A 14,398-nucleotide genomic window follows, 5' to 3' on the forward strand; every position below is an offset into this window, starting at 1 on the left:
TTATTATAAGAGTATGTTAAACGAGCTGTTCACGAGTAGCTCGTGATACACTAAAAAATGTTCAAGCTCGGCTCGTTTATGTAAACGAGCTTGATTTTGAGCTCGTGTTAAGCTCGGGCTCGTTAATATTCGAGTCGAGCACGAGCAATAGTCGAGCCGAGCTCGAGCAACTCGTTAAGAGCTCGGTTCGTGTACACCCCTAGGTGGGAGGCACCCCTAATCCGGTTGCATGCATAGCTATTATTATATTTTGGCTCATCTCCTACTTTCTTCTTCGACTAGGTTATAAGAATCAACTTCACCTCTTCTTCTTCCCCTTATCCTCCTCGCCTCTTCTTCATTACTCTGATTTCATGGCAACTCACTATGCTTTCTCTCCTCGAGGCCGACTCTCTCTCAGATACCAGAAACCTTCAACTAATCAAGATCTCCAAACAATCAACCAAGGTTTTGTGGCTCGTTGGTGTTGTCTTGAGGAAGCCACTCTCTCTCAAATCAAACGCCTCCTCTTTCCTCGGTCTATCTTTTTCAGAGATTGCCACTACTACACTGTGGACGGCCGGATCAACACCTTCCTTATCAAACTCAAGAGTCTTTTCATTTTGAATGCCCTCAACTTTGGTAGACCTTGGATCATGCAAGGCATGATGTTAGTTCTCAAACAAGTGGACTTCCCTCTCACTGAAGACGTTAATGATCTCTTCTTTGAGCCCATGTGGTGTACTCTCTATAAGCTCCCCATGGCTATTCAAAACAAAACAGACCTAGACATCATCTTCGAAAGGATGGGGAAGATTATTCAGATTAAACCACGAAACCTGGGATTCATTAACAACAAGGTTATTCGAGTTCACTTCCTGTACGATGTAAGATCACCTCTGCTAGCTGTTGTCAATCTCAACTTTGTGGATTTAGAACTGGACATAAAATTTAGCTATCAGAAGTTCCCTGGGGCTATATGCCAGACTTGCCGTATTGTGGAACATCCTCTAGGTCACTGTCCCAATTTTGGTGAGGAGCTTTCTTCTGACGACGACAAGGACTCCAACATCGATCCCATGGAAACCAATGATCCTTTCTTCCCTCAAACTGGCCTTGAGGCACCTCTATTGATCGCTCCACCACCTTCTCCTGTGTCCCACCCTACTCCTCCTCATCTTTATTTCCTTCTTCTGGAGAAAGAACAAGAGACAGCCCATCACACCACTCTATTAGCTCTGATGATAGCAATCTTGACCCCTCTCCTTTTCATCAGATTCTAATTGATAACCCAGAAGCCAGTAGACTCTTTGATGAAGCCGTAATCACTAACAACAGACTCAATGCATTGGTCAACCAGGAACAGGGAGGTGCCGTAACTCCACTAGAATAGTCACTCCAGGGCTTTCGGTTTTTAGTGTGGTTTAGTCTTTAGCGTTTTGGTTCTTCTCTAGTCCTTTTCTGTTTTAGTCTCTTAGTAGTTTTGGTCTCTGTCAGGTGGGTACATGTGCAAGAGTCTTCTTCCTCCTAGTTAGGTTTTAGCTAGGAGTTGATGCTGCGAGGTGTTTGTGCTTAACCTCTGACTTTTGTTTTCTCTTGCCTACTGTACCCTCTTGAGCTTGTTTTGGTTTGTTATTGGCAGTTCCTGTTTTCCCTTTGTGGATGTTTATGTTTCAGTTATGTGGTATTTTATGTGATTTTATGCTTAATTATTTGGTTTTATTCTGTGGTACTTAGATTTACTGTTTTTCTGATTCGACTTTAGTGGGTTTTAGCTTGTGGACCTTGCGGTCTTAGCGTGGGTGTGGTGCTTCTTGTTGCCCTGCCTGAGGGTGCCTTTATCTGCGAGGCCCGGTCATCGCTCTTAGTAGTAGTCCTTTTTTCCTTGTTCTGTTTGGCCTTTAGACCATCTTATTTCCTTATGGACACCCCCCCGAAGAACGATATTTCTATCCTTTCTTGGAACATGAGAGGGTGTGGTAACTTTCTCAACAGGAAGCATCTTTGGTCTTTGATTAAGGAACACAATCCGGACATCATCTTTTTATCGGAGATCAAATGCTTAAACACCAAAATGGAAAAGCTTCTTAATCTTCAAAAATCTTACTCTCACTTCACTGCGGAGCCAACCAATAGAGCTGGTGGACTGGCTATCTTCTGGGCTCCTTCTCTGGACCTTCAAATTATGTATGCAGACAACCACATTATTCACTTTAAGGGCACCCACGTTAGTAACATATCGCATTTCATCATTTCTTGCTTCTATGGGTGCCCATATAATGCCCACCGTATGGACCCTTGGGATAACCTTACTACCCTGACCCCGGACCCGACTACTCCCTGGGTATTAATTGGGGATCTCAATACTATTTTGCACCCCCAAGATAAATTAGGCGGTAAAGAAGCTTTTCCTGCCCATACTAGGAAGATAAACATTCATATTAATTCCCTTGGCCTTCAGGATCTAGGCTACAGTGGTAGCCCCTTCACTTGGTCCAATAGACAATTCTCTGGTAACTTTATTCAAGAGAGGCTTGACAGAGCCTTATCCAATCATTAGTGGCTTAACGACTATCCTGCTTCGACACTCCATCATCTGCCTGGAGTGGGATCGGATCATATTCCTATTCTTCTTACCACTAAGATCCGCATTCCGATTGACCGAAAACCTTTCAAGTTTATTCGCACTTGGATGACTCACCCGGACTGCCGTGACTTCATTAGCAATAATTGGCCCTCCTCTCAGAACCTAATTCATAACAAGCTGGACTCTCTGGCCATTAATCTTTTTCTTTGGAACAAAAAAGTTTTTGGTCATCTTGATACCAAAATTAAACACCTTACTACCGCTCTTCAAAGTGTCCAGAATCACGATTCCTTTTGCGCCCTCAATCAACAACTCGAAGAAGCCTATAATCAACAAGAGAGCCTTTGGAAGGAAAAATCCAGAATCGATAACGTTCAGCCGGGAGATAAAAACACCAAGTATGCCACGCCAAAGCTATCCAGCGTAACCGGAAATACCTTATCTCTTCCATTAAGAAGGATGATAACTCTTGGACCTCGGACGAGGCAGAGATTGCAAACATTTTTTCCTCCCATCTGATCAATATCTCTTCCTCTAGGGGATCAGTAGTGCCTGATACCCTCCTCAATCTTTTCCCCCTCAGATCTCCGAATTCCAAAATAACCGTCTTATTGAGTCTCCTAACGATGAGGAGATCCGCTACGCTATCTTTCCCTCAAATCTGATGCGGCTCCTGGTCCGGATGGTTACCCTCCTTTCTTCTACAAATCCAACTGGGAGACGGTGAAAAAAGACATAACCAACATGGTCACCAACTTCTTTCATCGTTCCATTCTTCCTCCTTCCAACCATATCCACATATGCCTCGTTCCTAAAACTAAATCCCCCCAATCCACTTCTGACTACAGGCCTATCAGTCTCCTAAACACCACCTATAAAACCATCACTAAAATCCTGGCAAAATCGACTCAAAAGAACGTTAGCGAACATCATTTCCCCTTACCAAGCTGCCTATGTCCCAGGGCGGCAAATCACGGAAAACATTATCATCAGTCAGGAAATGTCTCACTACTTCAAGACTAAAAAGGGACCAAAAAGTTATTTTGGTTTAAAACTTGACATGTCCAAAGCATTCGACCGGGTGGAATGGTCCTTCTTAGAGAACATTATGGCCCAGTTAGGCTTTTCGGATCATTGGATCAAGATGATCCACACCTGTATCTCTTCCTCCTCGATGTCGGTCCTTATCAATGGTCGCCCTGGCCCCTCCTTCAATGTTTCTAGGGGACTCCGACAAGGAGACCCTCTTTCCCCCTTCCTATTCGCTCTTATGATGGAAGGTCTCAGTAGACTTCTGGACTCTAAGCATAGTCCCCACAACTTTATTGGTTTTCATATCCCTAACTCGAATATTTCTATCAACAATCTTCTTTTTTCGGAGGACTGTATCATTTTTGGTCAAAACTGTCTTGATAATATTGACAATCTCAAACAGATTCTTGAATCTTTTAGTGCAGCCTCCGGACAAATTATCAACTACAACAAATCCTCCATATTCTTTTCCAAGAATACCCACCCAAAGTTTAAACGTATGATCATTCGCAACCTGAAAGTGCACCAATCTTCTTCCCTTGACAAATACCTTGGCACTCATCTTTTCATTGCAGCAAACAAGAATCAAGCTTTCTCTAGTATTCTTAAAAACATTCAAAATAAGCTTTCTAAGTGGCATACTAACCTCCTTTCTCAAGCTGGCTGCTCTGTTGTTATTTCAACAATAGCAGCGACTGTTCCCCGATATCAAATGCAATGGTTTGCCATTTCTAAAGGCATAAGCAATCGCATTGAGACCATTCAGAGGTCCTTTTGGTGGGGAAAAACTAAAACCATCCACACTATAAACTGGTCTGCCATCTGCCGTCCTCGCAAACTTGGTGGTCTTGGTCTTAGACTACCCTCGATCGACAACGAAGCTTTCCTTAGCAAAATGATTTGGCGTGTGCTTCAAAATTCGGATGCCCCTTGGGCCAAGATCTTAAAGGCTAAATATTATCCCAAAGCGGATAAACCTTCCTCGGCTAAATCTCACCACTCTTGGCTTTGGAAATTTATATCAAAACGTTATAAACAGGTAAACAGCCTGATTTTCTGGGACGTGAACAAAGGTACGAACATTAACATTTGGCACGACTACTGGATTCCTAACCACAACCCGCCTATTGTCAATGAAAACAACTGCCCATTTGAGAATGTGGCACAACTTATTACTAACAATGCTTGGAACATGAATCTTCTTAATGTCTATTTTAATAGTGAGTTATGCAGGGCAATCAGCAGTATCAATCTGCAGGCTGATAAAGACGATTCTATGAAATGGGTTTTAACAAAATCAGGTAAATTTACCATAAAATCTATGTATTATCATTTGAGAACCAAAAACTATGATTATAATATAAAAGAATGGAACTTTATATGGAATCTCCCTACGATCCCGAGGATAAAACTATTTCTTTGGAAATGTTGTAACAATTGCCTTCCTGTGCGAAGCAAAATCGGAAAATACATAGGTAAACTCACAAACTGTGTTTATTGTGACAATGAAGAAACTATTACCCATGTCTTGCTTAACTGCTGTTTTACTAGACCAGTATGGTTTCACTTTGGTATTGTTACGGACAATATAACTAACATTCAGGATTGGATTCTTCAATGGATTAATTTCGAACCAGATCAGGCAGCATGTTATGCCAAAATTCCATGGTTTATTTGGAAAGCTAGATGTGATAAATGTTTCTCTATGGTAGAACAATCTCCTATGCACCTAGGTAATCATGAACATACAAGGAGCAGTAACCAGTCTTACGCGCAAACAAACGGATGTTATACTTGACGAAGGTAGGGCTCCTCCAACAAAGCCGTTTATTAAGTGTAATGTGGATGCTTCCTTTTCGACTCTATTAGACCCGACGGGAATTGGTTGTATCTTCCATGATGATCAAGCAGAATTTATTATTGCAAGAGCAGATACTATCAGAGGCCAAACAGCGGAAGAATGTGAATCTCAAGCTATTCTACAGGCAGTCCGATGGGCTGAGGAACTCAAGATTTCTCACTTGCACATTGAAAGCGACAACCAAAATCTTATTCGATTTCTTCACCAAGAATGCTCGACGATAGACTGGCAATCAGAGAAACTCATGGACAGTATCAACTACCTTCGACCCTGCTTCGAAGAAATAAAATTTACTTACACCCGAGAAAGCACAATCAGATGGCGGATAAACTAGCAAAATGGGGAAAGAAAAATCTTCTTCAACGCAAGTGGCACTCCATTCTCGAGCTTAATAATGATCTTGTCTCTTAGTTTGTTCCTTTTCTTTCTTTCTTTCAACAAAAAAAAAAAAACCATGATTTAAATACCCAGATGGTTAACAATTTGAGAACGAACCCTGAATCATAAAACGGAATTGTAAATGAAATATGGGAATAAGTATTTGATATGAAGTTATGAAGCTAGGAAATAGTTGATTCTTTGAAAACAAAATCTATATAGAAATGATCTACAATGAAAGTTAGAAGAATAATATCATCTTATAGTTAAAATAACAAATAAAAATCTGATTAACCGTAAAATTAGGTTACTTGATCAGAATAAGAAATAGTTAAGAATATATGTTTTGCAGAGAATGAGAATAGACTTCAGGTTTGATCGTTGAGTGGACGAATAGAGAAGCATGGCGAGAAAACGAAGAGCTTCTTTGATAAATAGACAAAGGAGTCTCCATCGGAGACGAAGGGTTTTGCGCCATGAGGTGACTGAGAGATAAAGAAACGCTGGTTTTGGATATGAAGGGTTTTAGGTAAAGGGGGTCATTAATTTGAGGTTGTGGTCCATCTGATTTCATTCAAGTAGATGAAATCTAGGATAACGGAAACATTTCTTTTATCCTAGTCACCTAGCATTCATTTTGTCTTTGTCACCAAGACAAGTCTTGTTTTGTTACTAGGGTATAGCCCGTGTCTCCGCCACGGGATAATTTGTCAATCATGTTAGTAGATGAAGACAAACTACAATCATACAACAAAAAGAAGTGTTGATCAAATTCCTTCTAAATTCGTCTCTTGAAAATCAAAATAAAATTATTTTTGCCTCAATATTAACATGACCAACACAAATTTAAGATGAAAATTGTATGTAGTTATTTTAAGAATAAGTGGGGAGTTAAATTAGTGGGAAAAAATCCAATGGTAAAAATTGAACTATGGATATTGATGGATGAGATTTATGATTGCAAGTTATGACATGACACTAAAATCTATGTCATTTGTTATATAGACTAGGTATCTCCCGCGCCCTGCGGGCGCGGTCAATCGCGTCGGGCTTACGCCAGTCAGGTTAAAAACCTCCTTAGCACAAGTACAACGAGTTTAAACATTCACTCGGAGTGCATGTAACACGATGTCTATGTAAATCGTCGTCTGACGTCACCTAGACCGAGGCCGAACCTAGACGTGCTAGCATGTGTTTCTTCATATAGTGCTAGCACGTCTAGGTTCAGCCTCGGTCTGGGTGACGTCAGACGACGATTTACGTAGACATCGTGTTACATGCACTCCGAGTGAATGTTTAAACTCGTTGTACTTGTGCTAAGGAGGTTTTTAACCTGACTGGCGTAATCCCGACGGGATTGACCGCGCCCGCAGGGCGCGGGAGATACCTAGTTAAGTAAAATGACGAAGTCAAAATCACCTTGCATTAGAAAAGAAAGTATAGATTTAAGATCCAATATTACAGCCTCTCTAGAAGAAAGTAGTATAAATTTGAGAAAAGGTTGTAAATCTTAAAATATTTTGAACATTGTGCTCAACATAAAAGATCAAGGTTATCATTTGAATAATTATAGTGTTCAAAATTTCCGAAAGAAAAGTTAAAAATTGAATATAATTTTCATTAAAGAAAATAAAAGAAAAATAATTATGATATTTATCCAACACCAATAAATGGAAGGTAAAACAAATTATTACAATCCTCCATTAACATAGTACAGAGAACCAATCCAACACCAACAAAGCAAAGGTAAAGCAAATTATTACAATCCTCCATTAACATAGTAAGGAGAATTAAGTTATGTAAATATATAAAGTTAACTAAGTTAAAGATAACGTCAAACAAATATTAAGTGTTCCACAAATTGCATTAAGAAAGACTTGTAAGTTAAAGTTGTAAGTTAAAGCTTCGGTTGTTCGTCGAACCTATATAACACAAAATAAAAGAAATATTAATAGTCCAACAACATAATTGTATGAAAAGAATTCAAATTTATTTAATTAAAAGTGGAGGGAGATGAATACTATAAGGGGATCAATACAAATTAAGTGGATATCCATCATTTTCCTTTTTCTCCAACATGTTTCAATACAAATTAAGTAAAATAAAATAAAGAACATAACCAACCAAAATCTAATTCGATAAGATCCGAAACGTTAAGGAACGAAAATCTTAATGTGAAGATGGTACACGACTCATGGAAAATAAAATAAAATAAAGCAGTACCCATCAAAATGAACAATATCAATGCAGTTTCCCATAATTCATAAAGCTTTTCTAAACATGTTGCCTGCACAAAAGCAAATTTCAACATAAATACATAAGATTTAAGCAATTGATTCCCAAAACTAAACCTAAACAAAAGAATAGACTTTAATAACATAAAAAATAGAAAGATAAATAGATATTGATTTTCGCTCAAAACACATATAAATTAATCAGAGAGTCGGTTACAAAATAAGAGAGATTTGACGGTTAAATGAGAGAAGAGAGAGTAAATTGAAAAATCAATCGTTTAAATGGATAGAGAGTCTGTTTTTGTGGTGAGAGAATTAAGGGAGAAAAAGATATTGGGAGGAAATAATGGGTAGTTTCTAACTACTTATCTGGGAGGTTTTAAAATCCGAAAATTTTCAATTAAATTAAATCATTGGATCAAAACCTCGAAAGATTGAGTGACCAAGATTTATAAATGCCACTTATGACATGGCAAAAAAACCTAGGTGAATTGTTATATAGATTAGAGTATAGCCCGTGTCTCCGCCACGGGATAATTTGTCGATCATATTAGTAGATGAAGACAAACTACAATCATACAACAAAGTGTCGATCAAATTCCTACTAAATTCGTCTCTTGAAAATCAAATAAAATTATTTTTGCCTCAATATTAACATGACAAACACAAATTTAAGATGAAAATTGTAGGTAGTTAATTTAAGAATAAGTGGGGAGTTATATGTTGAGAGGTAGTTAAATTAGTGGAAAAAATCTAATGGTGAAAATTGAACTATGGATATTTATGGATGAGATTTATGATTGCAACTTATGACATGGCACTAAAACCTATGTCATTTGTTATATAGATATAGATTGTTTTATAGATGTAATTCCTAACCTATGAATGAAAATCGTGGTTTTATCAAAATAAAAATTAAATATTATCCTCTTTTCAACCAAAAAAAATAAAATAAAAAATCACCATCAGTTGAAACTTCAAATTCACACTTCTCAATTTCATAAGAGAAAGACTTCCCATGCTTTATCTGCTTGCTACCTTAAGAAAAGTTCTTGATTTCATTATATTTATAGATACACACACCTTCTTTTCTCACAAGTCACATCCCTGTATGAATAGGAGAAGTATTTCATCATAACTCGTTTCTAATCTCAATTTTCAAAGAAGAAGAACAAAATGACAAATCAACAATCTAGGGTTCTCAATGATTTATGTAATCTTATTTCCGGCATTCTTCGATCTCCTCCATCGTCTTCTCCCCAAACTAATCCACTCCCTATGATTACATCGAAGAAGATCTCTGTGGCTGAATTCGCTTCACTACTTCTTGGGGTTTCCCTGGTTTTGATGCTCTGTGGATCTGTTACTTTTGTAATTGGGTTCATTTTGATGCCTTGGGTTATTGGATTGATCATGTTTGTTTACATGGTTGGCCTTGTTTCTACTATATCCGAATTGGGTCGAACTATTCTTTTCCCTCAATCACGCAAACAAATGACTTGTAAGATTTCTCTCACCCACTAATCTTTTCTAGGGTTTTACTTTTCCATTCTTGTGATGATCAAAAGTTATACTAATAATTTGGTAGAAATTTGTTGTTTTGGGCTTTGTAGTTCTTGTTTGAGGGTATGTTAGTTATTGGATTAGGTAAGTTCTTGATCATTCAAATAAAAATACTTGATTTTGGGTTTAAATTTTGTTATTTATTTTTTAGTGGAAAGGTGATTTAATTTTGTCTAGGAGTGGTTACTAGTTAGTTATGGATCTAGAGAAATTCTTACTTTGTTATTACTACCTTGACTTGATGATTTGTAAAAGATTTCATTTTTGAGTTAAATATCTGTGTGTTTGTTTCTTCTTTTATGATCATTTAAAGTCAAGTTCTTCATCTATACTTACAGACATGAAGTTGTTAGTAGAATATCTTCATCCATGAACAAATTTTATTTTATCTATAACACCCAAATACAAATAGATATTTGTTCATCCATGAACAAATATCTTCATCCATAAGGAATATCTAACTTAGTCATCATTTCAGAACTATTAATCTATCCATAGTGACCCCAAAACTTGTATTTAGTTGGTAGAACTGCTTGAACCATAGTCGGATACGGGACACTGTTTGAAACTATATTTCTAACGAAGAGCACTTACTTTGAGCTTTAGATCATATTGTGCAAAAAAGGATGTAGCATATAAATGTTTCTGAATGTATTCAAGCATCTTAGATGATTATATCCAGACACCTGCACTGTCTAACTTCGCCCACAGGGTGGAATGATGGTAGCATATTTTGTATAAGCTACTCTTATGGAATAGATTAATCCGGATTAATCAATATAACACCCAAAATAATGTACCTTATATACCTTCTAAAGAGAACCATCAAGATGCTTGCCCGAGTTATAGTCTGGCACTCTGGCCTCGCCTACAAGTGGTTCCACTCGTCATTACTCATGTCGATGATTTAAACTTAGATCCGATTATTGAGTTCTAGTGGTGGTTATATCATATGGCTTTGAGTTGAATGTGAGAAACTAAGGTTCTGACTTAAAGTTGCTTCTCTCAATTGATGCAGTGTGGAATTTTCTATGAAGTTGAAGCTCAAATTGAAGGAAAATCAGGCAACTCTGTAACAGAGGTGAAAGGAAGTATGAGTATATCCTTGTAAAGAGTATGGGATTCTTTTGACATGGTTGATGGAAACCCTAGATCCAAATTATACCAAAGTATAATCAAACAGCAGGCTTTAATGCATCTAAAAGTGTTCTTGCAGATGTTATTGTAAATGTGTTGTGGCTTCTTATAAATAGAAATGAAGTGTTATCAAGAATCAACTTCTCTGTAGATATCGAGCCTCAAATTTTAACTACTCTCTTCACTCCCTGCAAATTACTTTTCTTTATAACACGAATCAAAGAGTCGATACTGTGGTAAACACGATAGTCTTTTTTTTACTGTGGTAAACACGAGTTGTTTCTTTGTTTAGCTTTCTTTAATTCAATTTGATTTATTTGCTTCATTTGACAGATATAAAATAGTGTCCGCTTAAGGCATCAATCATGCAGTCTATCAAGTACTTCATTGAATCGATTTGATCATTTGTTGTGAAAAAGTTTATATGTTTGGTTATTTGCTAGCAACATAGTCTTACGGGTATTCTTATAATGTTGCTAGACCTATAATGCGGGACAGGCGTGCCCGTGTCATGCTAGGAGGTGCCTAAACAGGTTGGTGTTGTTTCCAGCCCAATCTGTACTGTTGTCTAGATAGCTCCCAATCATGTCTTTTCTTTCTGTTGCATATTCCGAATCATATGTTAAAATTTTAAAAATTATGAATCAATGTGTAAGGGTATATGATCTTAATACTTTCTATTGCATTCAGGGAGGAACCAAGAATTGGTCTGGCTGAAATTTGGTCACTAAAATATTGAAGTCTTCACCTTCTTAATCTTCCATTGAGTACCTCCCCCTCAATATTTGGTAACTGATACTACCCAATTTAACTTAAAATTCATACTCATTAGTCATTAAACTTATAAGTAGAGTATGAATATTGTTAGTGTTCATCACTGCGTAATTGTGGATAACATTTGAATGATTTTTTTAAACAAAAACAATGTATTATTTGTGCTTACCGCTATTGAACTCTAATAGTATCTAATTTGGATGTCATGAAAGACATCAGTAATGAACTCTAACAATAATGAACTCTAATAGTATCTAATTTGGCAAATGGAGGTGATAGGGGGCTCCTTAGTTCACTCCCTGGTGCACTCGCCCATATAAGACACGGGGTATTTTTGTTTTTCGCAGTGTGAAAAGACGAAAATTTCCTTTGCCTTATTAGCCACCTAAACAAGGGAGTGTACCAAGGAGTCTCGTATATCATTTTCTTTTGACAAATGTAATATCTCTTTACTCTGTAAATGACACAATAGAAAGGTTTTAGTATTCCACTTGCAAATGACACAGTAGAAAGGTTTTAGTATTCCACTTGTAAATGACAAATGTAATATCTCTGTACACTATTGATTAGGACCCTGTCATTCTTTTGGCCTTTTTTTTTCATATTTACTTGGACATATTTGGCTTCAGCGAAATGCAGTGGTCTAAATTTGTTTGATTTTTCTCCCTATTTGTGGTTCCAATCACGCATTGGATATTTTGCAGATACATCTCTCTCAGCTACCTCTATCCCGCTCTTGTGATCATCGTATGGCATGGAAGCCCTGACATTTCCTTCAGTAAAACTTAACAATAATGGAATTTCTCTTATGATCGGTGTTGCAGGTACATGTGGTGTGCAGATTGCTATTTTTAGTTGCCACACTCGACACGATTCACGGCAGATTCCGGCGGGATGACGTGTCCGGTCATGAGTTAGAAAAGAGAAAAGTTTTCACATTTTTATATTTCCCTACCTCATTAAAGAAGAGAAGAACCCCTTCTTTCAAGTAACAACTTTAACAAAACCAAAAAGTTAAAAGGCCTTATTCCCTTCTACCGTTTCTTCTTTTATGCAGAAGATTTTACAGATGTTACAGAGAAGGGTAGACAATCATAACCATAATTAATCAATTAATTAGTAGTGATATGAACACCGATGACGATTAGAAATAGAACGATGAGGCCAAAGAAGATAATACTGTGAACGAGAATGGCTGCTCCACTTGTTTTCATGTTCCCAAAATCCACCAGTGCCCCTTTAGCAGGAAACTGAAACAACAACCCTGGCGATAATAACACAAACAACACCACTGCTATCACCACTGGCCCCCAATCCGCCATTTTCTCTCTCTCTCTATTTCTCTCTTGTTAGTGTAAAAGTATGGTTGAAGAAGAGATTAAAAAAGAGTGGGTAGTGATTAATCGGATGAGGGAGGAAGAAACAAATAAAATTAAAATAATGAATATTGCTGGAAGGGTGAAGAAAGAGTAGTTGGAGTGGTGACGAGTCATGAGAAGGATAGAGGTTAGGTAATCCTCAAACGTACGTGTCACTCCTTCCACTTATTCTCAATTCTTTGGACTTTTCCTTTATTGTTCATCATGTATCAATCCACACATTTATTAGCAAAATACAAATATAAAAGCTTATTAAAGGTGAATGGGTGATTTGTGATTTACATTTTTTTAGTCTCTCAACTTGAAGCTGATACTTTTTTTTGTAGTTGAAGCTGATACTTTCAACAAAAAAAAAAAAAAAAAACTTGAAGCTGATACAGAAATTCCCTGGTAAACTTCCTCGTGCACCTCCCTACTAGGAAAGGGGTGATTTAGTCTTTTCACAGTAAGAAAGAGACTAAAATGTCCCTTGTCATATTTTTTTTTTTTTGGAAGTCGACTACGATCAACGTATGTCGTTACATTTAGCATTGATACATCAAAGATGTGTTACGCTCAATAACTGCCCACTCAAACTGAAACATGACCTGGCCTATAGCCCAACAAGATAATTGCCTAAAGCCCAACTACATTATTTACACCCTAATAATCCCAAATCAAATAACCAAAGATTCCACCTTCTCTGGTGATTTGAACCTGAGACCTCCAGGGATTTCTGGAGTTTATGTCAACACCTTGGAACCACTTGGGCTGCCAACCGTTGACGTCCCTTGTCATATTAGCCAACGAAACAATGGAGTGTATCAGGGATTGTACGAGGGTCATTTATCATTTTCCACCTCAAGAGAGGGACTCCAGAGACAGAAGGAAGACTAGTGCAACCCGAAGGGAGAAAAAGCTTCCGACTTGCGAGACCGCTTCTCGTTATCTCTGAGTGCTAATCTATGTAGTCAAAACACAACTACATCGAGACCGATTCTCGTTCTCTCGAGTGCTATTCTGTGTAGTCATAACACAACTACGTGCAAGCAACGTCTAGTTCTGTCCTCATTGTCTTAATTGACTTTTATGACTTGTTTGAATGTGACCCAAAATGGATCTCAAATCAACCAAAATTAGCCATTCAGATGACTTAGACCTCATGAGTCAGATAAAAGCGAACTTTTTGAATGAAAATTCGAGTCAATATCAAAACAGATTATAGATCAAACTTGTAGAAAAAGCAACCACTACCTAGGTTGAAACTAAGAATAGGGGCACAAAGTAATGTTCTAATCTTTCAAATCTACGTGCCCACCTCATCAAATCCTACACTAAGAAAGTTCGATTCAAGCAGAAAACTAAACCAGATAAAAAAAGAACATGTTCAAATATAGACCTATATAATCTGAGTCGACCCAAACTAAGAGATTCGACATGCAATCATCGAACGAGACTACCACAGAACATGGACAAGCTCGGCGAGAATTCTGTT

The 14,398-nt window shown here is 37.6% G+C and overlaps 1 protein-coding gene and 1 long non-coding RNA gene across 3 annotated transcripts; one reads left to right on the plus strand and one right to left on the minus strand.

Annotated features, from left to right (window-relative positions):
• Positions 1–10,901: 10,901 nt before the first annotated feature.
• On the plus strand, positions 10,902–12,383 carry LOC147567397 (uncharacterized). Of its 2 annotated transcripts, XR_015230752.1 has the most exons (5): positions 10,902–11,007; positions 11,105–11,150; positions 11,252–11,304; positions 11,462–11,559; positions 12,250–12,383. It is a non-coding gene; the product is annotated as an uncharacterized LOC147567397 (long non-coding RNA). The 2 variants fall into 2 exon arrangements; XR_015230751.1 differs by lacking the exon at positions 10,902–11,007 and having other exon boundaries at positions 11,023–11,150.
• Positions 12,384–12,459: 76 nt separating this feature from the next.
• LOC147567398 (uncharacterized) lies at positions 12,460–12,989 on the minus strand. The gene has a single exon (XM_086654036.1). The coding sequence runs from the start codon at positions 12,865–12,867 to the stop codon at positions 12,658–12,660; it is 210 nt and encodes a 69-aa protein (XP_086510162.1). The 5' UTR covers positions 12,868–12,989; the 3' UTR covers positions 12,460–12,657.
• Positions 12,990–14,398: the final 1,409 nt, after the last annotated feature.

Source organism: Eschscholzia californica, unplaced genomic scaffold (assembly GCF_041429995.1).
Source record: "Eschscholzia californica isolate CP2 unplaced genomic scaffold, dmEscCali1.0.p SCAF_1, whole genome shotgun sequence".
NCBI lineage: Eukaryota > Viridiplantae > Streptophyta > Magnoliopsida > Ranunculales > Papaveraceae > Eschscholzia > Eschscholzia californica.

Bases quoted from the DNA above. Each gene is read 5' to 3' on its own strand.
- LOC147567398 (XM_086654036.1), bottom strand. From the start codon at position 12,867: ATGGCGGATTGGGGGCCAGTGGTGATAGCAGTGGTGTTGTTTGTGTTA.